The sequence below is a fragment of the Mchenga conophoros genome, linkage group LG3 (assembly GCF_057382185.1).
Source record: "Mchenga conophoros isolate Kocher_MC1m ecotype Shallow Benthic linkage group LG3, M_conophoros_male_GT1.1, whole genome shotgun sequence".
Taxonomy (NCBI): Eukaryota; Metazoa; Chordata; class Actinopteri; order Cichliformes; family Cichlidae; genus Mchenga; species Mchenga conophoros.
Window position 1 is genome coordinate 31,785,740 of NC_140528.1, and position 27,163 is coordinate 31,812,902.

Genomic DNA, 27,163 nt, shown 5'->3' on the forward strand with positions numbered 1-27,163 from the left:
TCAAACTGATTGATCAGCCATCAGAGGAGTCGGATCAATGGAGCTGCTTCTGTTCCTGATGTCCCCTGTTTGATCCTGGACCTGAACTCTCCCTGCAGAGGAGACACAAGACAGTCAGACACACACACACACACACACACACACACACACACACACACACACACACACGCAGACACACGCAGACACACACACACACACACACATACACACACACACACACACACGCAGACACACGCAGACACACACACACACACACACACACACACACACACACACACACACACACCTCTGACTTTGAGCAGCACTGTTTTTCCTCTGATCCAGATGTTCTTCCTGTAGACGCCACATCTGTATTCTCCACTGTCTCCATCTGTGGGCTGTTTCAGGGTCAGACTGAGGTCTCCAGTTTTCAGCAGGTCTTCATTCATCTTCGTTCGGTCTCTGTAAACCTGGTGCTGTTCTTCAGGCTGGTCAGAGCCGTTCTCATACACGTGAAGCTTGTGGTATGAACTCACATCCCACCACTCCACTTTAGCATCTTCAGGCAGGTTTTGTGTGGTTTTGAAGGGCAGCTGGACAGACTCCACCCCCTCCTCCACCTCCACCTGACACTCTGAGAGGACAACAAACACAACATGAGCTGTACAAAGTGTGATTGGTGTTCAGAGCAGCATCATGTGACTCTTGTTCTGCACTAAATGAAGCGATGGAGTGGCGCCTCCTTCAGGCAGAGAAACAGCTCATGGAGAGAAATAATTATTAGAGCAAAAACAAGAGTGGAGCTGCAAATAAGGCCGAGAGGAACGCTGCAGAAAACTGTTCATGTGTGAATTCATCACTTCATAGATTTCTTTGAGCACTAAAATCAGAGCTGCTTCTATTTCTAATATGACAGCTGTACATTAGAGCTGCAACACTTTAAATGTGAGCCATAAAAACATGATACTCTACAAGTGCATTCAGCTCTGACACTGTCACATCATGAAGGAGACGTGGAAATCACTTTGTTACACAAATCAAAGTCAAATCAATTCTATTGATGGAATATTGTGTGATCAATAGACTGATCAGTTTCTAATCTGTCATCGATCAGCTGGAAATCCAGCATGTCAAACAGACAGGCAGCAGATTAGGACCAAACACAAACACATGGAGACTTCACAGCAGTTGCAGGTAAACTGCAGCAACAATGCGACTCAGACAGTTTCTCTGTAACTGCAGGGCTTCCTGCGCTGCTGTTAGTCAGACACGGATCAACAGGTTGTGGATAGAAAGCAGATTCCTTCAGCAGAGGATCCATATCACATGTGAAGCATGTCGTCGGGAAACAATCAGTGAAAATGGGACACTTTGAGCCTCAAACTCTGAACATGACCTGCTGCAGACCAGCTGATGTGTTCAGTTACCATGGTGAGGAATTTCACAATAAAGGAGGCGTGCGCTCTGTCTTTTCCCGGCCCGACGCTCTGGGACATTTTAGACAAGTTTCGTATGGCGTTATTTTTTTGTGCCACTATTCTGAGCGCACGTAAAAATAAAAATTGCAGGTGCAAGTGTTGCATTTTGAGAAGAAGTTTATTTTGAGTGAAGAAAGGCTAAATTTGAGTGAACAAAATTCATTGCTGCGTGCAAAAAATTTGCCATTATTCATATACACACACAATAGTGGCGGAGGAACACCAAGTGGCGATTTGTTTTTCGCCCACTTTGCACCAGAAAGAACATCAGATGATAATAGAAAGTAACATGAAATAAATTCTAACAACAGCGTATAAAGCTTAAACATCCTGCTGTTGTTTAGCGCAACATCCACTGGTTTCTTCTTTCTGGTGCAAAGTGGGCGATAAACAAAGAAGAGAGACAGGACTTGTGGCAGAAAAGCCAATCAGCTGATCATTGATCAGTTTCATGATTGAAGTGGCAACAGAAGAGGGAGGGGGAGAGAATGAGAGAAGAGGCAGCTGTGCAGCGTAAAGACACAGAATAACCCCAGCTTTGTGCCTACTTGCCTGGTATGCCCAATAGCCAGTCCAGCTATTCGGTCAGCTGGTGGGTAACAGGCATCTCCGAAAAAGTTAGACCACTTTTGCAAATATGTGATGTCTTGATAAATCGAGCAGATATTTGAAGTTTACACAGCACCATTCTCGCATGAAATTATCTTAAAAATTTATTTTGTGACCCAGAAAGAGTAATATTTCAAACTCCGCCACTCTGTGTTCCTCCGCCATTGCCTCGTTTGAGTTTTGGACGAAATGGATTCTGGGATATTGCATTTCGTCATTTCGAGCTGATTGGAGACCAAAACAGCCAATCAGATTTTTTTGCATCCGAGTCTGTGATTGGTTGGTTTTGTCACACAAATATAACGATGTACGCGCACGGGCAGCACATTGCGCAAATGCAAAAACTGAGCGAGAGGGGCTGCTATTTTGTGTGTATATGGATAGTAGCAAACACTGAAATATATTTTTTGCACGCAGCAATGAACTTTGTCGACTCATATCTAGCTATTCTTCGCTCAAAACAAATTTCTTTTCAAAATGCAACACTTGCACCTGCAAATTCTTTTTATGTGCACTCAATTTTTTTTCTTACGTGCGCTCAGAATAGTGCCACAAAAATAACGTGTGGAGCAGGGAAATTATTTTACTGCTATTGTTAAATAATTGTCATCATTACCATTGCATTAATAATATAATCTGGAGTTTATATTGCATTCAGGGGTTAAACAGTGTGTCTTTCAGAAAGGCTAAAAGTAACAGGACAGGAAACAGGCTTGCAGAGAGTTTTGCAGAAGTGAAAGTAAAGTCTAAGTTATTCTGAGGAGCAGGCCAGACGAGGCCATTTGAATCACTAGGTTATTTAAAATGATCATTGCTTTAACAAAGTAACAGATAGCTTTAAGAAGGCCTTAAGATGCTTATGCACACAGTTATTATGTTTAGTAGAGGTTCTTGATTAAAACATTTATTTAGTAGAAGACATACACATAGTCTCAGTGAGCCTCTGGTCTGGTAAAAGGTCAGAAGTGCAACAGGTGAATTGAGAAAGAGCAGGTGAGGTCAACACACACACACACACACATGAGTTAGATTTATTTAGAGGAGAGATTAGTCATGTCTCGGCAAGAAAGAGGAACAATTCACTTTAAGACAAGAACGGAAAGTACCAGCCATGAAAATAGAAGATGATCTTCTGGGTTAAAAGTCTGATCTATGTATAAAATGTATCTGTGACGCATGAAGGGGCGTCAGTAAATCAAACCCTGATGCTATAAAATATCTGTTCATGCTTTGATTAAGTCGAGGACTACTGGCTGTCTGCGTACAGAGTGTCTTCCCACACGTGTGTTCATTAAAATCATTGTTTGACCAAGAGCTTCTGGACCAAGAGTGGTTTGTACTCTCCCTCCTCAATTTTGAACCTTAACATTTGGGGGCTTCGTCCGGTGGTTGAGGAGGGAGGATTGGAGGTGTAGACGGTGATGTATGGTCCGTTGTGGTCAGACAGGCAGGCGTGACTCGGCAACCAAACTGAGGGGACAGGCGCCTTTAAAAAGAGGTAGGCACAGGCCTGTTGATTTTATCCGAAGTGTGCTGAATTGGATGATAAAATTAAATGTCTATTCAGTAAAAGTTGCCGGTAAATGTCTGCTTTGATTTTGATGAGAATCTCATGACAGTACTGAGGATTTAAAAGCAGTTGGACTGCTGGTAATGATTGAATGCGGTTGGACCGCTGAAAGGATTTAATACGGTTAGGACCGTGGTAAGCAGTTGGACTGCTCAATGATTTTAGTATCTTAGGGAATTTGGTTATTTTTTGGTTATAAGGTTGGACCTGCTTCAGTCTTACACTTTGTTGGGTGTTTTACTGTTGTTCCAAAGTATTATAAATTATCTTAGAACGGAACCGTGGGGGTTCTAGGAAGCGCAGAGCCCGGAGGTTACGCTCCCTCCTTGTCGTGGACGCGCGACATTGACCTGTCGGCGAACAGGGTTAGTTCAGTTTGGCTTAACTGTGGGGTACAGGGCATCCTGGAATTAAGCTAGGAGTTAGAGTCTCCTTACCGTTTGGAACGGTACCTGCGCTTTTTTGGTCAGAAGAAGTTGGACTTCGGGCGTGTAACTTTAACTTAAAACTTCAGGGTAAGCCTTGGCTGTGTAATGCCAAAAAATAGAGCTTCAGGCAAAGTTTGGGTTGGTTGACGCTTTTAAATTGTGTTAGGGATTTTAGAGATGAGGCCAGAAACTGTTGGACAGATACTGGTGAATTGGTCGCAAAAAACTCAGGGAGTTTATCCGCTGGGCGGTTATTTTAAATTTGTCGAAATTGTGTAGGCGCTAAAGCTGACAGATCTGACAGTGGTTGTAAATATAAGACGTCGTTGTAATATAGAATAAGAAAATTTGGTGTGAGAGATCTCTGTGTGTCGAGTCAGTAATGCACTGACTGCCTGCTGCTATTTTTAGACGGTGTGTGTGAGTGTGAAAATGCAAATGAGTAAGCAGTGAACTGTTTAAGCCACAGTTGGTTTTACAAATACTGCTGCAAACATTGTTGAGTGTGTGTTTAAAATGCCATTTATGTTTATTAGAGGACTATAAATAAAGTTTTGAGTTGCCGTAGGGGAGGTATAGTAATTGACTGAGTTTGGATGTAGATATATATATATATTGAGTGCACTGTATATACTTAAGACTAACACATCACTTTCAGTAGTAACTTTTCTCCAGCATTAGTTGCTGGTGGGTTTTATTTTTAATTTCTTGTGTGTGCGGTGAGAATTAATGGAGGTTTCAATTTTTTGTTTGTTTGTTTTTTACTTGCTCTTTTTGATTATGACAAGCATGTCTAAAATACTCTTAGGAAATTGTGTTTTGAGTTATATTCTTCAACTCTAGTCACAGTTTAAGTGTGTGAATGCGGTGACTAGAAGGTTTTGAATGATGAATAAAGGTGTGAGAGGTATTTCTTTGGTGATGTAAAGTAGGATGTTTTAAAGTTTGAAAGTGTTTTTAATTTAAGAGATGCATGAGTGATGTTATAAGAGTTTAGTTTATTTAAAAGGTGTGTGTGAGAGGATTATGAAATCATTGTGTGAATGATGCTACATTTTAGATCAAAAGTTAGTAGAATTACAGAGGGTTTGTAGATTGTAAATACAAAATAAGTTTGATTAGCCTGGAGAAACAGCAAAGCAGCTTGAGCTGCTCTGAGCAGCTGCGTGCTGTGTGTGTGTAACAGGAAATGGTGTGGGTGACAGGAAGTTTGCATGCCCATATAAGGTGACGAGTGAGCACCCAGAGAGAGAAACAGATGAGTTAAACTTTAGGCAGATAAAGCGAATGGAGGTTTTGAGAAAAGAAATGAAAAGGATATTAATTGTATGTTTTAGTGTGTCAACACAGATTACAGATAAATAAAGGTGGACTTCTCTCAACCTGGAATTTTGAGTACGGCGCCAAAACCACTAGAGTAGCATAATTGGGAGAAAACAGGCCAGATTTTGGCTTAAAATTTTACAGCTTGACCTCGCACTTGTCCCCATCCTGAGAAGAAGCTCAAAGGACAGTTAATCTCCTGATGAAGACCGACAGAACATCGTGGACTTGAGAAGAATTAATAGCAGGCAAAAGACAGTGCAACGGAAACCACACTGACGACACCAGCAGCAGCATGTAAGGAACCACGAGGTGGAAACATGTACTGTAAATTACAGGCTGGGCAGTTGAACAGTGGGATAATGAACGGTGGTAAAGCACTGGACACTGATTGTCAGATTTGCCATGCTTGGAGTAATCTTGAAAGAGATGACTGAGAGGATCAACAGAAAAGAAGAAACCACGTGATGAACCATGCACGGTGGACAGCAGGCTGGTAAGAACAGTGTGACATGACTGTTTAAAGGCACTGAATGTGGTATTTTGCCAGGCTGGGACTTGATCCAAAAGGAAAATACTGAAGAGAAACAGAGAAGAAACAGACTGTGTTTGCTGGAATTCAAGACAACAAAAGGACACTGAGAGAAGAGGACAGTGACCAGTGAGAGGTGAAGCCGGACGAGTTCGACTGTGAGAATACAGGGTGTAATTGGACTGAAATGAAAGCCTGAACTCATGATGGTTTAGAGATGTCCACCGTCACAAACAAAGAGGTAAACAAGAATAGAAAACACACATACACAAAGTGTTACATGTGAAATTATTTCTGGAAAGAATCAGAAGTGAGATAGTTTTGAATTAAGAAATTAGGGAAAAGATGCATGAATTAAACCTGACTATAACATATAGAGGCAATGAAGAAAGCAGCTTACACTCACTGAACAAAATACATAGGAAAAGCAATGAAGACCTGCTTACACGTATATACATGACATAAGTTGGGATTTCTGACCAGAGAAAGGGAAACGGGTAGTTTAAGTACTTATGATAATAATGAAAATGTCTCAGTTGTGTTTCTTTAGGGGCTAAACAGACCTGGATCAATTCTCCCCATGCAGCGGTCGGAAGAAACCTGTAGGTTAACTTGACTGGACATGCCAAGGCAAGTTTCTGGTTGAATTGTTTACAGCGCCATGTCTCCATAAACATGACAAGTGGGCCCTAACTTCTGGCTAAGGAGCAGGAATGGTGTTAATAAGGTGGGAACTTAGAATTTGGGTTAGCAGATTTGGGAAAGAAACTGACGGCTTAAGTGGAGAATTGTGCAGGAGTCTGACACACTGCAAAAGCAACATATGCAAATTCACATACACAAGCAGAAAATGCATTAACCTTATGAAGACAAGACAAGCTCATGGAGTTTAATGCATAGATACAGATTAAACCTGGCTAAGAACACAAACATATGCAATGAAGAACAGCTTGCTATTTTGTATGAATGATACAATGGTGTGAATGTTTAATAAAATACATTTGAGTTTGTAATTGAGGAATAGAAGAAGCCATATGACAAAGGGAGTGAGTTATGTAAACAAAAAGTGATTAAAGTAGTTTTAAAAAGAGTGACTTAGGAGTGCTCTCGTACTGAGTGATCAAAACCAGTGATCACTGTAGAAAGAAATAAAATGATTTAATGAGTTGGGAATGTTTAAACATATGTTTCTGTTGTTACAGCTTTTTGAGAGATGACTCAGTATGCACATTAGCTGGAGTGAGTGGTGACGAAGGAACTTCCTGTGTGTGTGTGTGACTGAGGAAGTGACTTTCAGAAGAGGAAGCATAGCAGAGAAGAGAAGTGCAGATTGGGGTAGGGAATTTATAGTTTAGTGATTATATGATGTCGTAAGGGGTCTTATGCTGAATTTAAGAGCATAAGGGGGTGATTTTTGTGTGCAAATTGTGTGGTTTTAATGAGACTTTCGGTGTATTGAGGAGGCGAAATCATGTGGTGGCAAGACTTGTGTGTTTAAGGTTGTTGAGGTTGTTGTGGTGATGGGTTGATTCTGTCAGTTAGGTTTGGGTTGTTGTTTTTGTTTTTAATAGAGGGAGTTTTAGGAAACATGGACATGTCTAAAATTGGGCCCATTATTTTGTAACATGCACTTAAAGAAAACCTGTCAGGTGATTTTGTTTTGTTTTTATGAGCTAACAATCAGCTCTATTTTTCCATTTCTGTTTTAAGCAGGCCTGCAACAGTGAATAACGGCGCTGAAAATTATCGGGAAGAGCAAATATAAGGTGGGCTTTCCAGATTACAATTGGCTGAGGAAAAAGCTACCTGGGGATAATTCAGGTCGTAAGTCCCTGTAAAAAGGATTTTATGCGAGTCAATCCAGTCCAAAAAGCATAAAGAAATATTTTCCTATGGAAAATAAAAAATGACTGAGCTCATTTTGCTGAGGGTGGAGAATCTGACGCGGGAAGCTCCACTATTAGCAAATATATGGTGTGACTGCATGTGAATGTGTGACTGGATGAAGGTGTGGATGAATAAATGTGGATAAACAATTTGCTTTTACCAGAAAAATTTTTGTTTTGTTGACTGGGGTTAGATTATGGGATTATAGTATATTGTTGGGAGAATGCCAAATGTTAAAGGGGAAACATTTTGATGTAACTCAGTTACCATTAATTGTAGAAACACATGACTGATAACTGTTCTGTTTTAAGTTTATTTTTATGACATAAATTGGAACATGAGTGGGGAAAACTGAGCATTTTTAAGTTTTGTATAGTATCTTGACACATGAAATGTATCAAGATAAAGGGGGGTTTAGGGTTTAATAATTTAATTGTTTAATAATTTAGGATCATTTTAGGACCTTTTGGGTTTTTGATCATTTGGATATGGTAAAACTGAAACTGTTATTTTTAAGTTAAGGTTAAAGGATTAAAGTGAACTTGTCACGGTTTGCGGGGCAAGCCGTGTGGAGTTGTAGAAAAGGACCCAAAAGGCGGCAGCTCTGGTGCAGGTGAATATTTATTTACAACGGTGGGCACAAAACAGCACTGGTGGAAAAACAAGAAACCGGAAACCTAAACTGGGTAAGCTAATAACACAAACCAGAAACGAGGATGCAGGGAGGTCCGGGGAAATACACAAGAGACGCAGGGAGACCGAGGGGAAACAACACAGACGAACCAGCAACTACCATAACAGAAGACACAACTTAAATACACCCAGAGAACACAGGGAGATTACACACAGGTGGGGAACACAGGTGACACTGATAAACATAACGAGACAGGGCAGGAGTGAACACAACATTACGCATACTGACGAGAGACTGTCAAAGTAAAACAGGAAGTACACAGAGGTTCAGACAGGAGGAGAGAGAGCACGGGGAGAACACAGACATAACAGGCTGGGGGAAACATGGAATAAACACAAAGAGAGACGAGAGCTCATAAATACACAGAGGGGCACAAGGGGGTGAGAGTCACAAAGGGAAAAACACTTAGGGAACACCACAACAGGACACCTCAGAAAACCTGGCCTAAATAAGGAGCGAAAATACAAGGAACCAAGAATACTGGGCCAACATGGCCCAGGACCATGACAGAACTGAATCCTGTTTAGAAGATACAATGCCGGTTTTTCAAAGCTGTGAATAAATCTTAGAGGGAAAATTAGTGAGGGTTGAAGGAGTAGAACAGGTTTGATTTCTTTTTTGATCTTTAGAAGAAGTGGTTATAATGTAGGCGTACACATACAGATATTACATAGGTTTATCTTTAGGATAAAGGGGGAGCTTCTACGTAGAAATGATTTTTATACATATTGCATTTTGTGCTTTTAAAGGAGTTGTGGCTCAAATTTGTCTCTGGAGGGTCACGAGCCTTTGGCTAGCGCTATGATTAGCCAATCTACTGTGAGGATAATATGAGTTCATGAAGGATTGCACACGCTTACAGACACAGAGTCCAGAAACACACATGACAGTATTGATTCCAGGCAAAAGGCCTCAAATTCATTTAGCTTTTAACTGAACTTAAAAGAAGGACCAAAGAGGAAGGAAAGCATATATTTTGGTTAAGTCTGATAAATTAGAATTAGAAGGTATTGTTACATTAAAAGGAGCAAAATAAAATAAAAAGGCTATACCAAAATGGGTTATAACATAGGAAATGTGAGGTTAAAATGAAGTTAACACATAGGAGTTGTTTTTAGGCAGCATTTACCTATGATGAAATGTATACAGGAGTAATTGCTTATATGCTTAAACTTAATTGATTAAAGTGGTTGTTTTCTTTTGGATCTTTTAGAGTAGAGGAACTTGCAGCAGCGACAATTTGTGCACAGGATGTTGATGATCAGATAAGGGAAAAATAGAGCGAGCAACCGGACGTGAAAGCAGGGCTTAAAGAGTTTTAAAGGGATGAGGAACGTTGAAGAATATATATAAATACAAGTCAATAAGTTAAGAGCATAATTAGGATCAGGCTTTTGATTAAAGAGTCCCAAATAGGATAAGTTAGGGAGATGCAGGAAAAGGTGGTTTGTTTCCTTTGCAGAAGATCGATCTCGGCGACCACAGGAGGGGCGAGGATCCTGGAGATCTCGAGGCCTGCTGAACCACCAGAGAGGGTCTGAGCGAGGACACAATGTATTGCGACCTCTGGTGTTCCAGAGGTCGAGAGAGGGAGTGTGGAGCAGGGAAATTATTTTACTGCTATTGTTAAATAATTGTCATCATTACCATTGCATTAATAATATAATCTGGAGTTTATATTGCATTCAGGGGTTAAACAGTGTGTCTTTCAGAAAGGCTAAAAGTAACAGGACAGGAAACAGGCTTGCAGAGAGTTTTGCAGAAGTGAAAGTAAAGTCTAAGTTATTCTGAGGAGCAGGCCAGACGAGGCCATTTGAATCACTAGGTTATTTAAAATGATCATTGCTTTAACAAAGTAACAGATAGCTTTAAGAAGGCCTTAAGATGCTTATGCACACAGTTATTATGTTTAGTAGAGGTTCTTGATTAAAACATTTATTTAGTAGAAGACATACACATAGTCTCAGTGAGCCTCTGGTCTGGTAAAAGGTCAGAAGTGCAACAGGTGAATTGAGAAAGAGCATGTGAGGTCAACACACACACACACATGAGTTAGATTTATTTAGAGGAGAGATTAGTCATGTCTCGGCAAGAAAGAGGAACAATTCACTTTAAGACAAGAACGGAAAGTACCAGCCATGAAAATAGAAGATGATCTTCTGGGTTAAAAGTCTGATCTATGTATAAAATGTATCTGTGACGCATGAAGGGGCGTCAGTAAATCAAACCCTGATGCTATAAAATATCTGTTCATGCTTTGATTAAGTCGAGGACTACTGGCTGTCTGCGTACAGAGTGTCTTCCCACACGTGTGTTCATTAAAATCATTGTTTGACCAAGAGCTTCTGGACCAAGAGTGGTTTGTACTCTCCCTCCTCAATTTTGAACCTTAACAAACGTCATAGTTTCCAGGCTGAATACAATCCCGTCCGGAGGCTGACAGCATCCTTATCCACATGGGCACAAACCAGATTCCAAACAGCGCACTTACTTCCTCAAACTGGATTTGTGTGTGACTGAGCAAGCAAAAGAACGGGTGAATTCTATTGCACTAGGTGCTAGGTTTCCTTCCCCTTTTTAGTGAGAAGGGGGAGGAGCTGAGGGGAAGCTGGGATCAGCTGAGACCAGAGCTGTCCAGACTGGGGACTGTCACAACAAATGAAAACTCAAAATAAACATGACATCTGGCAATAAAGAACTGTGTGTGTGTATGTATGTGAAGTGCATCTCACAAGTGGTGCCGAATCCCTGTCTGCGTGGGGATATCTGACCCACATGCTGCGCCGCCCGCCCAGCCTTTGCAGTTCCTGGCGCAAATGATGGCAGAGATGGCGAAGATGAGCCAAGACAAGGCGGCTGCCCAGCGTGATCACCTTGCAAAGCTGCAGGAGCAGGCAGACCGACAGACCCAGGTTCTGGAGCGGCTGATTGGAGCCGCTGCGCCGCCGAAGGCCCCTCCACTATTGGTGGCGATTAGAAATGAGCATTGCCGCCCCTGAGCCACGGAGAGCTGCATAGACGCTAGGGCAGGAGTGCTGGAAGTGCGGGCAACCAGGAAACCTGAGTTCCGTGTCGGCGGTGCCCCAGCCCCAGTCATCTACCGAGTCGGAATCCCAAAAGAAATACTGACTGACCAGGGCACTTTGTTCATGTCTCGCACACTGCGGGAACTGTACAAATTACTGGGCATTAAATCTATTCGGACCAGTGTCTACCACCCTCAGACGGATGGGCTGGTGGAGCGGCTGAATAAGACTTTAAAGTCCATGATTCGCATTTAGACACTAAGGGTTTTCGGGAGGAGCCGTGCTGCTCTCTGAGAGGAAGCTAGTAGAATAGAATAGAATTCAACTTTATTGTCATTGCACATGCACAGGTACAGGGCAACGAAATGCAGTTTGCATCCATCCAGAAGTGCTTTAGTGATATAGATATATTACAATATATATTAGCAATAATATAGATATGTGAGTATATTACAGAAATGGGTCTATTATGGTATGTTATAATGTACACGGTATGAAGTATGTTGTGAATATTCTATAACTATAAGTATGTACAGGCTGTAGTGAGTACAAGCTATGTACAGGATATGAACAGGATATAAATATGAAAAAACTATACAGAATATGAAATAAATAACTTTACAGAATCTGGGATATACAGCTATACAGAAATGGGAACTATGCAAGTTGTAAACAGTTGTAGGATTAAAGATTATCGAATGTACAGAATGATTATTTACAGAGCTATACAGTAGTGCAGTTAAGATAAGTGAGATATGTGGATAATTTCTACAGAGGCTATATAAAGTGCCAGTGGTTGTGAGTGGTGGTTCAGTCCATGTTATTATTGTGTTTGAGGGTACAGTTGTCCATTGTGGGTGTGTGTATGTTCAGTCCATGAGTTTAACGTGGGTCAGATGTCAGGAGGCAGAGTTCAGGAGTCTGACAGCTGTGGGGAAGAAGCTGTTCCGGTACCTGGTGGTCTTAGTCCGGAGGCTCCTGTGGCGCCTCCCAGAGGGCAGGAGGGTGAAGAGTCCATGTGATGGGTGACTGGGGTCTTTGATGATTTTCCCAGCCCTTTTCAGACACCGCTTCCTGTAGATGTCTTTTATGGCAGGAAGTGGTGCTCCGGCGATGCGCTGGGCAGTTTTCACGACCCTCTGCAACGCCTTCCGGTCCGAGGCAGAGCAGTTCCCGTACCAGACTGTTATACAGTTGGTCAGGATGCTCTCGATGGTGCAGCGATAGAAGTTCACCAGGATGTCTGAGGACAGGTGGTTCTTCCTCAGAGTCCTCAAGAAGAAGAGGCGCTGGTGAGCCTTCTTGACCAGCTTGGAGCAGTTGGTCATCCAGGTGAGATCCTCGGAGATGTGGACTCCCAGGAACTTGAAGCTGCTCACACGCTCCACAGCCGTCCCCTTAATGTGGATGGGTGGATGTGGGTCAGCATTCCTCCTGTAGTCCACGATGAGCTCCTTGGTCTTCTCGGTGTTAAGCAGCAGGTTGTTTCTGTCGCACCACTCAGCCAGACGATCCACCTCCTCCCTGTAGGCGGCCTCATCGTTGTCACTGATGAGGCCAATCACCGTGGTGTCATCTGCAAACTTAATGATGGTGTTGGAACCACCAGCAGGTCTGCAGTCGTGGGTGAAGAGGGAGTAGAGGAAAGGGCTCATCACACAGCCTTGTGGTACACCGGTGTTCATTGTGATGGTAGATGAGCAGCGGTTATCCAGCCGGACATGCTCTCCTGAGTTTTAAATGCACTTTAGAACAGCACACAGCAACACTACATATGAGCGGGCGTAGGGAGGTTTGAGGTCTTCACTCACCCCGGTTCTGTTAGCCGTCAGGGCTGGGGGGCTGGGAGGAGGTGCTGGCTGTCAGACTGGGGTCTGGGATGCGGGGCCTCCCTGCTACTGCAGATAAGGAGGTGGTCCGCTTGCCTCCACCCCAGAGAGAAGGGTTACATCTCCTGGGTCTAGGTGCGGCTTGCCCCTCTGAGGGCGGGGGTACCTGGACCTGGGATATAGAGTATGTTTGGGGAGTGCGACTGTCTGTGCAGTGTCTATTTGTGTCTGTCTACACGTTGGGTGAGTGCCGAGTATTTGGTGGTGCATACGGGGTGGGAATGCACGTCTGTGTCCGCGTGTGCCTGTTCGTCTGTGTCTATATGTCAGGTTGGGTCTTAGACTCAACCTCTCTGGGTACATCTCAGGCCCTCTAAAGTACGGAGGCCTATCTCCCCTCACCACACTCCCTGCCGGTGGTTGATGCCCTCAGACGTTGGTGTGTTGGTGGTCCTTGTCGTCTGGGGCTGGGCGCTCATGTATGTACCGGCTCACTCCTGGTGGCTGATTGGCGTGGCCGGGCGCCTGTGGCCCGGCTGGGCTCCTTCCGGGGAGTGGGATGCCCTCAGGCCTCTGGGCCTGAAGCTCAGTCCTCTCTGCCACAGCTGGCTGCCGGCAGAGCCCGCGGGCACGCCACTGCAACCCCCTCTGGCCTCTGCTCCGTAGCTGTGGGGTGACCTCTCCTTTGGGGCTCTCCTCAGCTCTTCCCAGGAGGGTGGCACGGTTCCCCCCCCTTTGGTGGTCCTCCTCGGGTCCTTGTACTCTGGGGCCTCTGGATATCTGGGGCCTGGATCTCCTCCATACCTGCTTCATACCCTGTTGGACGGGGCTATGGCTCCCCACACTCCCTAGCAGATCGTTACATGGAGAAACCTTCGGAATACAAGCATGCTGATCCACACAGGTGTGCACACAGGTGTACACCCGGGTGTTCACAGACGTGGACTACACCTTTCTTGGCTGCTGCCTCAAAGCACATTGTGCGCTGTCTATCTTGCGTGCTGCACAATATCGTTTATTATTTAATATGTACTGTTATCTACTGCTAGCTAGTTTATTGTGATGGTGCTGTTTTTTTTATTATGTTGCTCTTTGTTGTTTGCTTTCTCTTGTTTTTTTTCTCCATACAGGTGATCCAGGTGTTTTGTTTGGTTGTTTTTTTTTTTTTTCTTTCTCCCCCCCCCTTCTCACCGTCTCTTCTCCCCTTTGGTTTTCTTTCTCTCCCTCTCTTCCTTTCATTCTTTCTCCCTGTCCTATCCCCCAGTCATGTCTGTCCCGTTTGTAGCAACTAAAAATAAAATAAATACATAATTATAATAAAGGTCAATCAAATGGACCAATATGGCAAGGCCATGATGATCCACTTGGTAAAATAAATCCGCTTGGCATCTTTCTTGGCCTTAAGACAACAATTCTGATGGCTAAAGATCCAAACGGGACACAAAAAAAAAAAGTCCATGATTCGTAAGTTCATTAACGACAATGAACGGAATTGGGATCGCTGGCTAGACCCCTATTATTTGCAGTACGGGAGGTGCCCCAGGCCTTCACGGGATTTTCTCCCTTTGAACTGCTGTTCAGCAGGAACCCACGTGGGGTGCTCGACCTAATTAAAGAAAGCTGGTAGGAAGGTCCAAGCCCCGCCAAGAATGAGGTTCGGTATGTGTTGGACCTGAGAGCAAAACTCCACACTTTGGGGAGGTTGTCACGGGAGAACTTGCTCCAGGCTCAGCAGCGTCAGTACTGCCTGTATGTCAGAGGGGCTAGACTGAGGCAATTTTCACCGGGAGACAAACTGCTTGTATTACTCCCTTCTTCCAGCTCAAAGTTGCCAAAGTGGCAAGGACCCTTTGTGGTCACACGGCAAATTGGGTACATTGACTATGAGGTCGCTCGGTCAGACAGGGGAGGAGCGCCGCAGATTTATCTCCTCAATCTCCTTAAAGCGTGGAGAGAAGCTGAAACTGCTTCTCTGGTGAGCCCGGTTAAGGAGAGAGATGATTTGGCGCCGGAGATACCAAATTCCATCATCTCCACCTCCCTCCCTTGTGATGACCATCTCACACAGGCCCAGAGAGCGGACGTTGTCGCGTTACAACAGCGGTTTGCAGATGTGTTCCCCCCTGACCGGCCGAACGTCTCTCATTGAGCATCATTTTGAAACACAGCCTGGCGTGACGGTGCGTTCACGGCCCTACAGGCTTGCTGAGGATAAATGGCAAATTATGCAGAGGGAATTGGCTGAAATGCTGAAAATGGGAGTGATAGAAGTTGCACAGTGCCTGGTGTAGCCCCATAGTTCTTGTGGTGAAGAAGGATGGGTCTGTACAGTTCTCTGTCGAATGAAGTGTCAAGCTTTGATGCTTATCCCACGCCCCGGGACGACGAGCTCCTGGATTGGTTGTGCATGGCCCGTTTTTTCACAACACTGGATTTAACCAAGGGCTACTGGTAGATTCTCTTGTCTGCCGAGTCCAAGGAAAAACCGGCCTTCTCCACTCCGTACGGTTTGTAACAATTCATTACGCTTCCGTTCGGCTTGTTCAGAGCTCCTGCCACCTTTCAGCACCTCATGGACCACAGCGACACCTGGGCGGAGCATGTGCAGCGGGTGGCCGCGGTCCTGGAGTCCCTGAGAAGGGCGCGGCTCACGGCCAACCCGAAGAAGTGTAGTAGGTAGTAGGTTCGGCCGGACAGCTCCCCAGGGGTGTGGTCCCGTGCGTGGCTGCAGGGGAGGAGTGGTGCCTGGAGAGGCAGATGAGAACACAGCTGATGGAGTTTGGGCTGATGACGGTTTCCTTCCCCTTTTTAGTGAGACGGGTGAGGAGCAGAGGGGAAGCTGGGATCAGCTGAGACCGGAGCTGTCCAGACTGTGGACTGTCACAACAAATGAAAACTCAAAATAAATGTGGCATCTGGCAATAAAGAACTGTGTGTGTGTGTGTGTGTGTACGTATGTGGAGTGCATCTCACAGTTACCCTGCCTGGGGGGAACACTAAAGTCTCAGTTAAGATCTTGAGAGACACTGGCGCTGTCAACTCTTATGCTGTGGGGTCCATTATCCTGTTTTCTGATGAGACTGCTACTGGGGATAATATCCTTATGCGAGGAATGGGAATGATGTTAGTTCCGGTTCCAGTGCATAGGTTGAATATTGAGTGTGATTTGGTGCATGGTGAGGTTTTAGTGGGGGTTAGGCCTGCATTGCCAGTGGAAGGTGTGGAAATCATTTTGGGTAATGATTTGGATGGTGGTCGTGTGTGGGGAAAGGTGTCATCAGCACCAGCAGTCACGGATTCACCTTCCAGGTTAGATCAGTTGGATAGTGCCAGCAGTTGTCACTTCTCTTACCCAGCCTCTTCTGTTACAAGGGCAATGAGTAAAGGTGAGTCTAAAGAAGTTGATGTTGAGGATCAAGCTGCTTTACTGACTTTGCCTGATTCACCTTTGGATGTGCCCCACAGTGAGGTGCACAGAGAGCCGACCCATCCTTGAAACGGCAGTTTGAGTCTGTGTTGTCAGCTCCGGAGGTGAAAAGTGTGGCTAGTGGCTATTTTTGCAGGATGGTATTCTGGTGATGAAGTGGGTGCCCCATGCATAGGAATTTGTGGGGGGTCCAGTGTTTCAGGTAATAATTCCATCAGTCAGGTGTTGAACCTAGCTCATGATAGGTCAGGGCACTTTTTTTGGCCATATTTGAAGAAGGATGTATCATTACACATTAGAAACTGTTGGGAAACTGGTAAGCCGAATCAGGTTGTTAAACCTGCTTCACTGTAGTCGATTCCAGCTGTTAGTCAGCCTTTTAAGTACTTACTTATTGATTGTGTTGGGCCTTTGATGCGTGCCAAGTCTGGTAGTCAATATCTTTTGTCACCAATATCCAGCAGCATATCCCTTGCATACAATTACAGCTAAGTTGGTGGTGAAGGCCTTGACATAGTTTATTTCTGTGTTTGGCATACCTAAGGTCATCCAGAGCAACCAGGGATCAAATTTCTCTTCCCGTTTGATTGCCCAAGTGTTAAAAATGTTGGGGGTCAAACATAATCAGTCATCGGCCTATCATGCCCAGAGTCAAGGTGCTCTTGAACATTTTCACCTGACACTCAAGTCCCTTCTGTGTGCACATTGTATTGAGCTGGGGGTTGACTGGGAAGAGGGGCTTCCCTGGTTGCATGGGAGGTGGTCCAGGAAAGTACTGGGTTTAGCCCAAATGAATTAGTGTTTGGCCACACTGAGGGGCCAACTATCTGTGTTTAAGGATGGGTGGATAGAAACAGACCCACCCATAAATTTGATTGGCTATGTGAATGGCTTTAGACACAGGTTATATGTTGCAGGTGAGCTGGCAAGAGGCACGTTGGCAGTGTTGCAGGCAAAAATGAAAGAGAGGTATGATCGCATGAGTTTAGCCCTGGTGACAAAGTTTTGGCTCTCTGTCCGTTGGTGAGTTCTCCTTTTCAGGCTAAGTTTTCCGGTCCTTTTGCAGTTGCCAAACGTGTTTTGGACCAGAACTATTTGATTTCAACTCCTGGTCAACGGAAGCCAGCAAAGTTATTCGATGTTGTGTGGACCAAGTTGGTGCAGCCAAGTATGTCAGCAAGTTTGATCTGCTGAAAGGCTATTGGCAGGTTCCCCTGTCAAACACAGCGCAGAAAATGGCAACATTTATTATTCCATCAGGGCTGTACTCTTATAAAGTAATGCCGTTTGGATTTAGGAATGCACCAGCCACATTTCAGCATCTTATGAATCATGTCATGGCTAGGTTGGCAGGTTGTGCTGTATATTTAGATCACTTGGTGGTCTACAGTGACTCTTGGGTTTCTCATATGCAGAGAGTTAGGGCTCTGTTTGACTGTTTGACAGAGGCAAACCTCATAGAAAATCTTTTCAAAATGTGATTTTCATTGGGCTACTGTAACTTACCTGGGTCGGTTGGTTGGGCAAGGGTGTGTCGCTCCGGTGCAGGCTAAAGTGATGGCAGTCCAGCATTTTCCACAACCTTCTACAAAGAAGGAATTGATGAGGTTTCTGGGAATGGTAGGGTATTATTGTGGTTTTTGTAAAAACTTTTCTACTGTGGTTGTACCACTCACCAACTTGTTAAAGACCAAAGTCCCATTTGTGGGGTCAACGGATTGCCCAGACCTTTGATGGTATTAAGTTCCTTTTGTGTTCAGCACCTGTGCAGGCTGCACCAAGATTTGACCACCTTTTTGTTTTGCAGGTGGATGCAAGTTATGTGGGGGCTGTCCTGTTGCAAGCAGATGAACAGGGGGTTGATTGAGAAAGCCCTGTCTTTGATTTAGGCTCTGCAGGATTTTTTTGTCTATGTGGACGCTGCTGTAAAGCCTATAGTAGTTTATACAGACCACAACCCACTGACTTTCTTGCATTTGTTGCGGTGCCCTAATCAGAGGCTGATTAGGTGGTCACTGTTTCTGCAGTCCTATGTTTTGGATGTCCGACACATTAAAGGCTGCGATAATGTAGTTGCAGATGCACTGTCTCGAGATCCAATTCCCAAACGCCTTCGATGCATGTTTCCTGCGGGGGAACACAGCGGGTCTGTGTGCCGTGCTGGAATGGTAGCGCTGTGCAGCGCTTCGGATTACTCCTGATCCCCCCACCCAACCCTGTGGTTTGTCATGTCTTTCACAATGTTGTGCTGTGGACATTTATGTGCTTTTTGTGCAGAGGAGTTTTTTTATTTCCTGTTCTCATGCTGTCCTACCATGGAAGCACAGCATGAGTAGAGGTCTCTTTTTTTCCTCTTATACTTTCCCATTGTAGTGTACATTTCAGTGTTTTTCTGTAACGCTACCGATCTCCGACTTGTATCCCCATGTGATGTCTGTGTTGTGTGTGTAAGGTCGGGTGGGGTCCCATTTCACTGCAGGGCAACCTGTATGTGGCGAATAAAGCTTTGATTGATTGATTGATTGACTGAATAGTGTAGTGTACCACTGGTCTATAAAGCTCTGAATGGTTTAGGATCAAAATATATCAGTGACCTCCTGACCCAGGATGAACCTTCCATATCCCTCAGGTCATCTGGATCTGTTTTTTTATCAGTTCCCAGAGTCAGAACCAGACATGGAAAAGCTGCATTCAGCTTTTATGCTCCATATATCTGGAACAAACTCCCAGAAAGCCTCAGATCATCTGAAACAGTTTATTTAAATCCAGGTTGAAGACTCACCTGTTCTCAGCTGCATTTGAATAAAACACCAAATCCACACTTTTAAGCTTAAATTTCAAAACTTACCTTATAACTACTGATTTTATCTACTGTTCTGATTTTATCTACTGTTTTTTTTTAGCAATTTTAAATAATGCTTTTTATTTGTTTTTGTTTTTTAATGTCTCTGTAAAGTACTTTGAATCACCTTGTTGTTGAATTGTGCTATATAAATAAACTTGCCTTGCCTTGCCTTACCATGAGGGAGATTATGTATTGTACTCATAGGGTTTTGACATCTTTTTTCAGGGAACGGAGATCCAGTGGAGGACTCCGGTCTTATGGAAGGGGGAGGTGACGACCCACTGCGCCCTGCCTTCCTTTTGGCTTATTTGTGTCTTGTTTGCAGGCGTTGGAGAGGCGGAGTTCCCGTTTACAATCAGTGACACTGCCAACACCTGGGCCAGTGTGCCAGGGCTCTATATAAAAAGCCTTTAGGGCATAGTTGTTTTTTGGCTCATTCCCCTGAGACACCATGTTGGACTCTGGTTGCGTTTGGTTTGGCTTTTGCCTTTAACGCCATTACATGTACCATTATTACTACCATCCATTACCTCACACTACTGATGGTCAGAGATGGGCAGTAACATGTTACAAGTAACGCGATTACTTTTTTCAAGTGACGAGTAAAGTAAGGGATTACTATTGCAAAAAAGGTAATTAGATTACTGTTACTTTTCTGTAAGCACGCTGCGTTACTACGTTACTACTGATTTCATTTGTTTTGAGTGTCTCATGATGATGACGTAGGTGAGTGCGACGTTCATGGCAACAGCTGTGTGCAGGTAAAAAATGGATAATATAACGAGTGCGGGAGAGAGTATGACCGTGCAGCTTTTAAAGTGTGGAAGTACTGACCTAATTTTGAGATTGATTCCATAAAAAGTGACAAAAACATTAGCGTCCGCTGTTCACTAGTTGGGAAGAAAACTTCATTTTACAGCGAAAGAAAACCCCCTAAACTCCTGAGCAAGCACTGAGTAACCTGCCACGGGAAATTCACAGAGAAACTCCCGGATCCTCCCACTGACACGACTGCTGCGGCACAGCGGCAAAACTCCGCCTGCCCAACTCCTGCTGAACAGGTGGAAATAGAGCAACAGGACTGCTGAGTCTTTGATTGTATTTATTTTCTGCTATGTTTTACTTGTATCTCTTTGAAAGAGTGAATAGGTTTAAATGAACACATTTCTTCCAGTCAGAGAATATTGCATATAATTTAATTTTTGCTTGATGCATAAAGTTAAAAGATTAAAATTAATAAAACTACTTTTAAAAATAAACTTTTTCATTTGATTACATTTTATATGATGGATTATGCACAAAAAGTAGAATTGGTCTGAAAGATCTATTGCTTTATTACCTATTCTAGTTGTAAATCATGTTTTTAAAAAGTAACTAAGTAACTAATTACTTTTGAAAATAAGTTTTGGGATTTTGGGAAGTAATCACTAATCAGTTACTGATGACTTTTTTCAAGTGACCAACACTGCTGATGGTACTGACTACACATACCACAGTTTGCTTTTTGACAGTAGGTTTTCTTTTCTGTTTTGTTTGTTGTTTGTTTATTTATTATATTTGTTGTCATGACCATGCGGCCCGGTTCGTGAAAGTGTGGCTGTGAAACAAGCCCACCGTAGTGTTCTTCTGTCTTCGGCCCACTCCCATCTGTGGCCATGGATTGGGCCGTTTGGGCGGGCTGCTCGGCCTCCATGCCTGGCTCTGACTCCCTCAGCCTGGGCTTTAGAGACAACTTTAATGTTTTCTGGGGCAGGAGGTATCTTTCTGGAGCAGATGGGCTCCACTTCAACCAATCAGGAGCCAATCCTCTCTGCTAACATATCATATGGAGTCCAGTGTGCAGGAAACACTCCATCACATACCTGTCCACATCTGCCCACACCTGCTGACCGCTCCATCACTGACTGACATCCCCCAGGTCCTAGTCCCTATCATCTCAGTTAGACTCTAAACAATCCAGTCATAATAACTAACAGGACAGTTTGTGCAAGGTGGAGAAAATCTGCTGTATCATCCCATTGATGAAGCATTCAGCTCCACCTGCTGCTCAATCTTCTGCTCCAAGGATCTTATGTGTGATCACATGATCTAAGCTGCTGATTTTAAGATCCATGTTGATGATCTTACTCACTCATTTGCCACAGAGTTCCTCATTACATTAAATTCATGTTGTTAAATTCAGCGTGTTGTTGGCCTACATATAACTGTGGGCTTCAGTATGAACTTTAACAAAATAAAAATGCAAACAAAAGAGTACACAGTTTTTGACTGTGAGCAAAAATTGTTATTTTGTTTGTACTCTCTTGTTACCTCGGCCAGTTCCGTGGTTCCGAACCGTAGTAAAGACACCTCTGGCTAATACGTCGGGTTCCGTGTTGGGCTCGTAGCTGAGAACTAGCTTTACTATCTGGGTCAGCTTTGCTAGCGAGAGACAGAGAAAGGCGTTGAAAGTGTACAGTCGAGTCTTAACAGCTTACTTACAACTGGGCTCATCAGGCACTCTTTTTGGTTGCAGTGGTTATTATTATATTTACATGCTTCCATCTCCCTTTTCTGGTCGGGGACAGCTCGCACTTTTCAACTCCCCTTTTTCTCCCTCCCTCGGGCTCACACACACACACAATGGAAGGGGCAGTGCCACACATTCTCCGTGCAGCACGGACTACACTGCCCATGAGGCTACATACTTAAAAGCCTATGCCTGTAACACTCTGCTCATATTGCTTTCATATTAAATATATTTTTGAACACTAATTTTTTTTAAAAATATTTCTTCTCGTCTATATGGGGGCCACAAGAAATTCGTTGTATTGGGATATGGGATTTTTATCATATCGCACATCCCTTGCCCAGAGTTCTTTGAAGCGCAGTGGACCGTCTTTGAAATCCGTCAAGTTTTCATCAGATTACGGCATTGAGAGAAAAACGTCTTCACTTTCCAAACTTTCCGAAGGATCAAATGAATGAGAGGAAATCCACAATATCTGATCTACTTTTCTTTGTGGAGGAGCTTTTACGGACTGTGGCACAACTGAAACACCCATCAAGCTGTCTCTTGATCTCTAAGTATTTCTCAGCAACCAGGCATTGGTTGGTTGTTGGCACAAGTGTAGAGCTGCTGGAGTTACTCACAGTTGGTTTAATCCATCCATCCATCCCTCTTCTTCCGCTTATCCGGGGCAGAGTCACAGGGGCAGTTGCCTAAGCAAAGAAGCCCAGACCTCCCTTTCCCCAGCCACCTCCTCCAGCTTGTCTGGGGGAACACCAAGGAGTTCCCAGGCCACCCGAGAGATATAATCTCTCAAGCGTGTCCTGGGTCTGCACCGGGTCCTCCTCCTGGTGGGACATGCCCAGAACACCTCATCCAGGAGGGGCTCAGGAGGCATCCTTGTCAGATACCCAAACCACCTCAACTGGCTCCTTTCGATGTAGAGGAGCAGCGGCTCTACTCTGAGCCCCTCTCAGATGGCTGAACTTCTCACCCCATCTCTAAGGGAGAGGCCAGCCCCCATTCAGAGGAAGCCCATTTCTCCCGCTTGTATCCGTGATCTCATTCTTTCGGTCACTACCCACATCCCGAGGGGATAAGTGAGGGTAGGGACATAGATCAACTGGTATACTGAGAGATTCACCTTTACACTCAGCTCTGTCGTCACCACAAAAGAGCAGTGCAACATCCGCATCACTGCAGCCACAACCAAGGCAGAGTGCATCACCTAGCAGCAACGATTTCAACGTATTGCTGGCTATGCGGACCAAGCTTTTGTAACGGTCGTACAACGATCGAATGGCCCATAGCAATGGGCCAAACACCCCATACTCCCGGAGCACCCCCCGACAGGACACTCTGAGGGACACGGTTGAATGCCTTCTCCAAGTTCACAAAACACATGTAGACTGGTTGGGTAAACTCCCATGCACCCTCAAGTATCTTTGAGAGGGTAAAGGGCTGGTCCAGAGTACCACATTCAGGACGAAAACCGCATTGTTCATCCTGTATCTGAGATTCGACTAACGGACGGACTCTCCTTTCCAACAGCCTGGCATAGACTTTCCCAGGGAGGCTGAGAAGTGCTATCCCGCTATACGTGGAACATACTCTCCGGTCCCCTTTCTTAAAGATGGGATCCAGCACCCCAGTATGCCAGTCCAGAGATACTCTGATCTCCACGCAACATTGTAGAGGTGTGGAGATCAAGACAGTCCTAAAAACATCCAGAGCCTTCAGGAACTCAGGGCGGACTTCATTTACCCCAGGGGCTCTGCTACCAAGGAGACAACATAGACATTAATATGTCTTAAAGTGGGAGATTAAAGAAATGATTCCAGGGCCCAAATCATGGAGACAAACATCAATCCACACTTCACTTTGTTTCATGTCTCTAAAGTGGGAATATTTCCATGTGATGAACAAACGGCCTCCAACAAATGAAGCTGATTTCCTTTTCCTGTCTTTTCTCCAGCGGCCTCAGCTTCTTCCTCTTTCCCCTGTCTTCTTCTACAGACAGCTCCTCTCTAGCTTAAAGCCATTTCTCTTTACAAGGAGAGCTACAAACCTTTTCACCCAGCCACAAAGACCCCATGGGCTCCTCTGGATCATCACACTCAGCATTTTCACTTCACAATAAAAGCCTCGTATTTATGGCTGCTCCACCCAGACATTTGACAACATCCAAATGACTGGATCAAAGTGTTTGAATGATCTCAGCAGCTTTAAAACTATTGATATTTATACAGTTAACAATGATTTGGACTAAACTAAAATATTGATTTGATTAAACCCAAATCATGCCAGAGGCTTTTATTTGAGGTTAGGATAATTTCGACTCCATTTTTGATCGTCTTCTTAGTCTGTTCATTTAAACGCACAGTTGCTCCACCTGACATTTTTAGCTTTTACATCAAAACTTCAAAGAATTTATTTTATTTGATTGAAGTGAAAATGGATTCAAACTATAAGCTTTTAGAGAATAAACTCCTACATTACCTCTGACTTGTATCTACAGCACTGACCTCTGACTTTCAGCTCCACCTTTCTCTTCAGCAGGATGTTTCCCTCCTTGCTGTAGACGGTGCAGGTGTAGGTGTCTGTGTCCCAATCTGTGGGGTGTTTCAGGGTCAGACTGAGGTCTCCAGTTTTCAGCAGGTCTTCATTCATCTTCGTTCGGTCTCTGTAAAACTGGTCCTGTTCTTCAGGCTGGTCAGAGCCGTTCTCATACACATAGACCTTCCAGTTGTATTTGTTCTCCTTCAACTCCACTTTAGCATCTTCAGGCAGGTAATGTGTGGTTTTGAAGGACAGCTGGACAGACTCCACCCCTGAATCCACCTCCACCTGGGGGGCTGAGAGGACAACAAAGCACAACATGAGCTTGGATGGAGACATTTGTGTTGACTCTAACAGGCTGAATGCTGCTGCTTCACTGGGAGCTCACTGTTAGATAGAAAGTGGTCAGTGTGAAGAGGAGACGCAGCAGAAAGATGAAGACTGACAGGAAGAAAGCAGTGAACAGACTGTTGGAGCTGCTGTTAGTGGGACAGGACTTTATTCAGTCTCTGAGGACCAGATTTGACTTGATGAAGCAGAGAAACACAGTCTGAGTGTTTCTGTCACACTCACTTCATCACACAGCTCAGTTTGACAACATGTGGAAGAATTTGATAGAAGCCTTCCTTTAGTAAAAGCACCAAGAAAACACCATGAAAACACCTCACTACACACAAAACTGCAGTACTGGCAAATTGTACATAAAGTATGAAAAGTCAAAGTACTTATTGTGCAGAAAAATGTTCCCATCAGTGTCTATGGATCAATATTACTGCTGCACATGTTTAAGGCTGAGCTCATTTCAAATCCTTTCTATTGTGTTGAATCTGCAGTAATGCATCATATTCTATAAAATCATATGTTTGTAGTGGCTGTCCTGTGAGGACCACGTCTCTCTAAACAAACAGCTGTTAATGAGCTCACAAACACAGGCCTACAGCTGGATTTGAAAAAGTCCATTCAATAGAAAATCAACAGTCACAGCTGGATTCAAAGGCTTGAGCTCTGTGTGACATGGTTACCTGTCAGCATCTACAGGGGGATTCAAATATGAAGGAAACATGAAGGTGGTGCATTAGAAAAACTGCTGCTTTCAAGCAGAGCAACAAACTGTTTGAACTGATCCAACTTTATTAACACAGACAAAGATTTGTGCATCAGCTGCTGTTTGCTGCTATAGATATAATCCAGCTGATGTGGAGAACTACATGTGACACTGTGATGCAGCCATGAATCTGACTGATTTCTTTCCATTTTCAAAGGTTGATGCATCAGTTAAAGTCCTTAAAAAGCTCAGAAATAAAGAGAAAGGTTGGTTACAGCAAAGAGAGGCACTGGCAGCATTTAAGACACTAAACAAGAGAAACAGATCAGAGAACATCAGACTGAATAAGTGGAATAAAGTGAAACAGAGAACTAACGCTTCCTAAGAATGGAGCTGTCAGAGGAAGAGAGCAGCAAACTGAAAGTCTCTGTTAGCTGCAGAGCTCTGAAACTTCACACAGCTTTGGATGATAACATGGAGAAAGGATGTGGAGATGTTCACACTTCTGCTAGAAATCATCTTCTAGTTATTGTGACTCAGATGTGACTGATTATAGATGAGGACCAAAGAAGGTTGTTACTGAGATTTGAGCTGACTTAGCTTAGCCTGTGTTTAAGCCACATGCTAAACAAACACATGTTCAGAAACTAGAAGATGTTACCTTTCAGATGAAGTCTCACACATGAACTTTGCTCCTACAGTTCATCTGCTGAAGCTTTTACATTTGAGTGGAAATCAAAGAAAAACAAAAACAGCCACAAACATCAGACATGCTAACACTGTGACATTATTGGATGGAGCTGAGAGCTGAGACTGAACAACCATTATGAGTCTGACCTCTGACCTTGGACCTGTATCTACAGCACTGACCTCTGACGGTGAGCAGCACTTCTTTCATCATCAGGATGTTTCCCTCCCTGCTGTAGACGGTACAGGTGTAGGTGTTTGTATCTGTGGGGTATTTCAGGGTCAGACTGAGGTCTCCAGGTTCCAGAAAGTTTCTCTTCATCTTTGTTAGGCCTTTGTAATCCTTGTGCTGTTCTTCAGGCTGGTCAGAGCCGTTCTCATACACATGGACCTTGGTGTATGAACCAATCTTCCACTCCACTTTAGCATCTTCAGGGAGGCAAACTGTGGTTTTGCATGGAAGCTGCACAGACTCCACCCCTGAATCCACCTGCATCTTGTAACCTGAGAGGACAAAAAATCACAACATGATCTGTAGTAAAAGTTAACAATGATCATATATCTGGCCTCCTTAAAGTAAACTTATTTCTGTGCAGCAGTGTATTATTTGATTCCATTAATCAAAATATTTTGTCACATAAAAAACTGAACACACTGTTTCTCTTCTGGCTCTTGGCAAAGCCGATCGCACTTTTCTCTTCTCCCTTCCCTTATCTTCCCTGCTTAGTGTCTTGTGTCCTTGTCTAGTCTCGCCTAT

General features: G+C 44.0%; 1 protein-coding gene across 1 annotated transcript; it reads right to left on the minus strand.

Moving 5' to 3' along the window:
- On the minus strand, positions 1–26,911 carry LOC146578154 (butyrophilin-like protein 2). The gene is made up of 4 exons (XM_085268626.1): positions 26,590–26,911; positions 24,641–24,970; positions 287–613; positions 1–92 (listed from the first exon to the last, which is right to left on the minus strand). The coding sequence occupies exons 1-4, from the start codon at positions 26,900–26,902 to the stop codon at positions 1–3; spliced, it is 1,062 nt and encodes a 353-aa protein (XP_085124752.1). The 5' UTR covers positions 26,903–26,911.
- Positions 26,912–27,163: the final 252 nt, after the last annotated feature.

What these genes read in the sequence shown, in the direction of transcription:
- LOC146578154 (XM_085268626.1), bottom strand. Translation starts at nt 26,902, where the DNA reads ATGCAGGTGGATTCAGGGGTGGAGTCTGTGCAGCTTCCATGCAAAACC. An exon ending in GGTGGAGCTGAAAGTCAGAG is followed by an intron (nt 614 to 24,640) that starts GTCAGTGCTGTA and finishes TTGTCCTCTCAG; the next exon opens with AGTGTCAGGTGGAGGTGGAG. An exon ending in AGTGCTGCTCAAAGTCAGAG is followed by an intron (nt 93 to 286) that starts GTGTGTGTGTGT and finishes TCTCCTCTGCAG; the next exon opens with GGAGAGTTCAGGTCCAGGAT.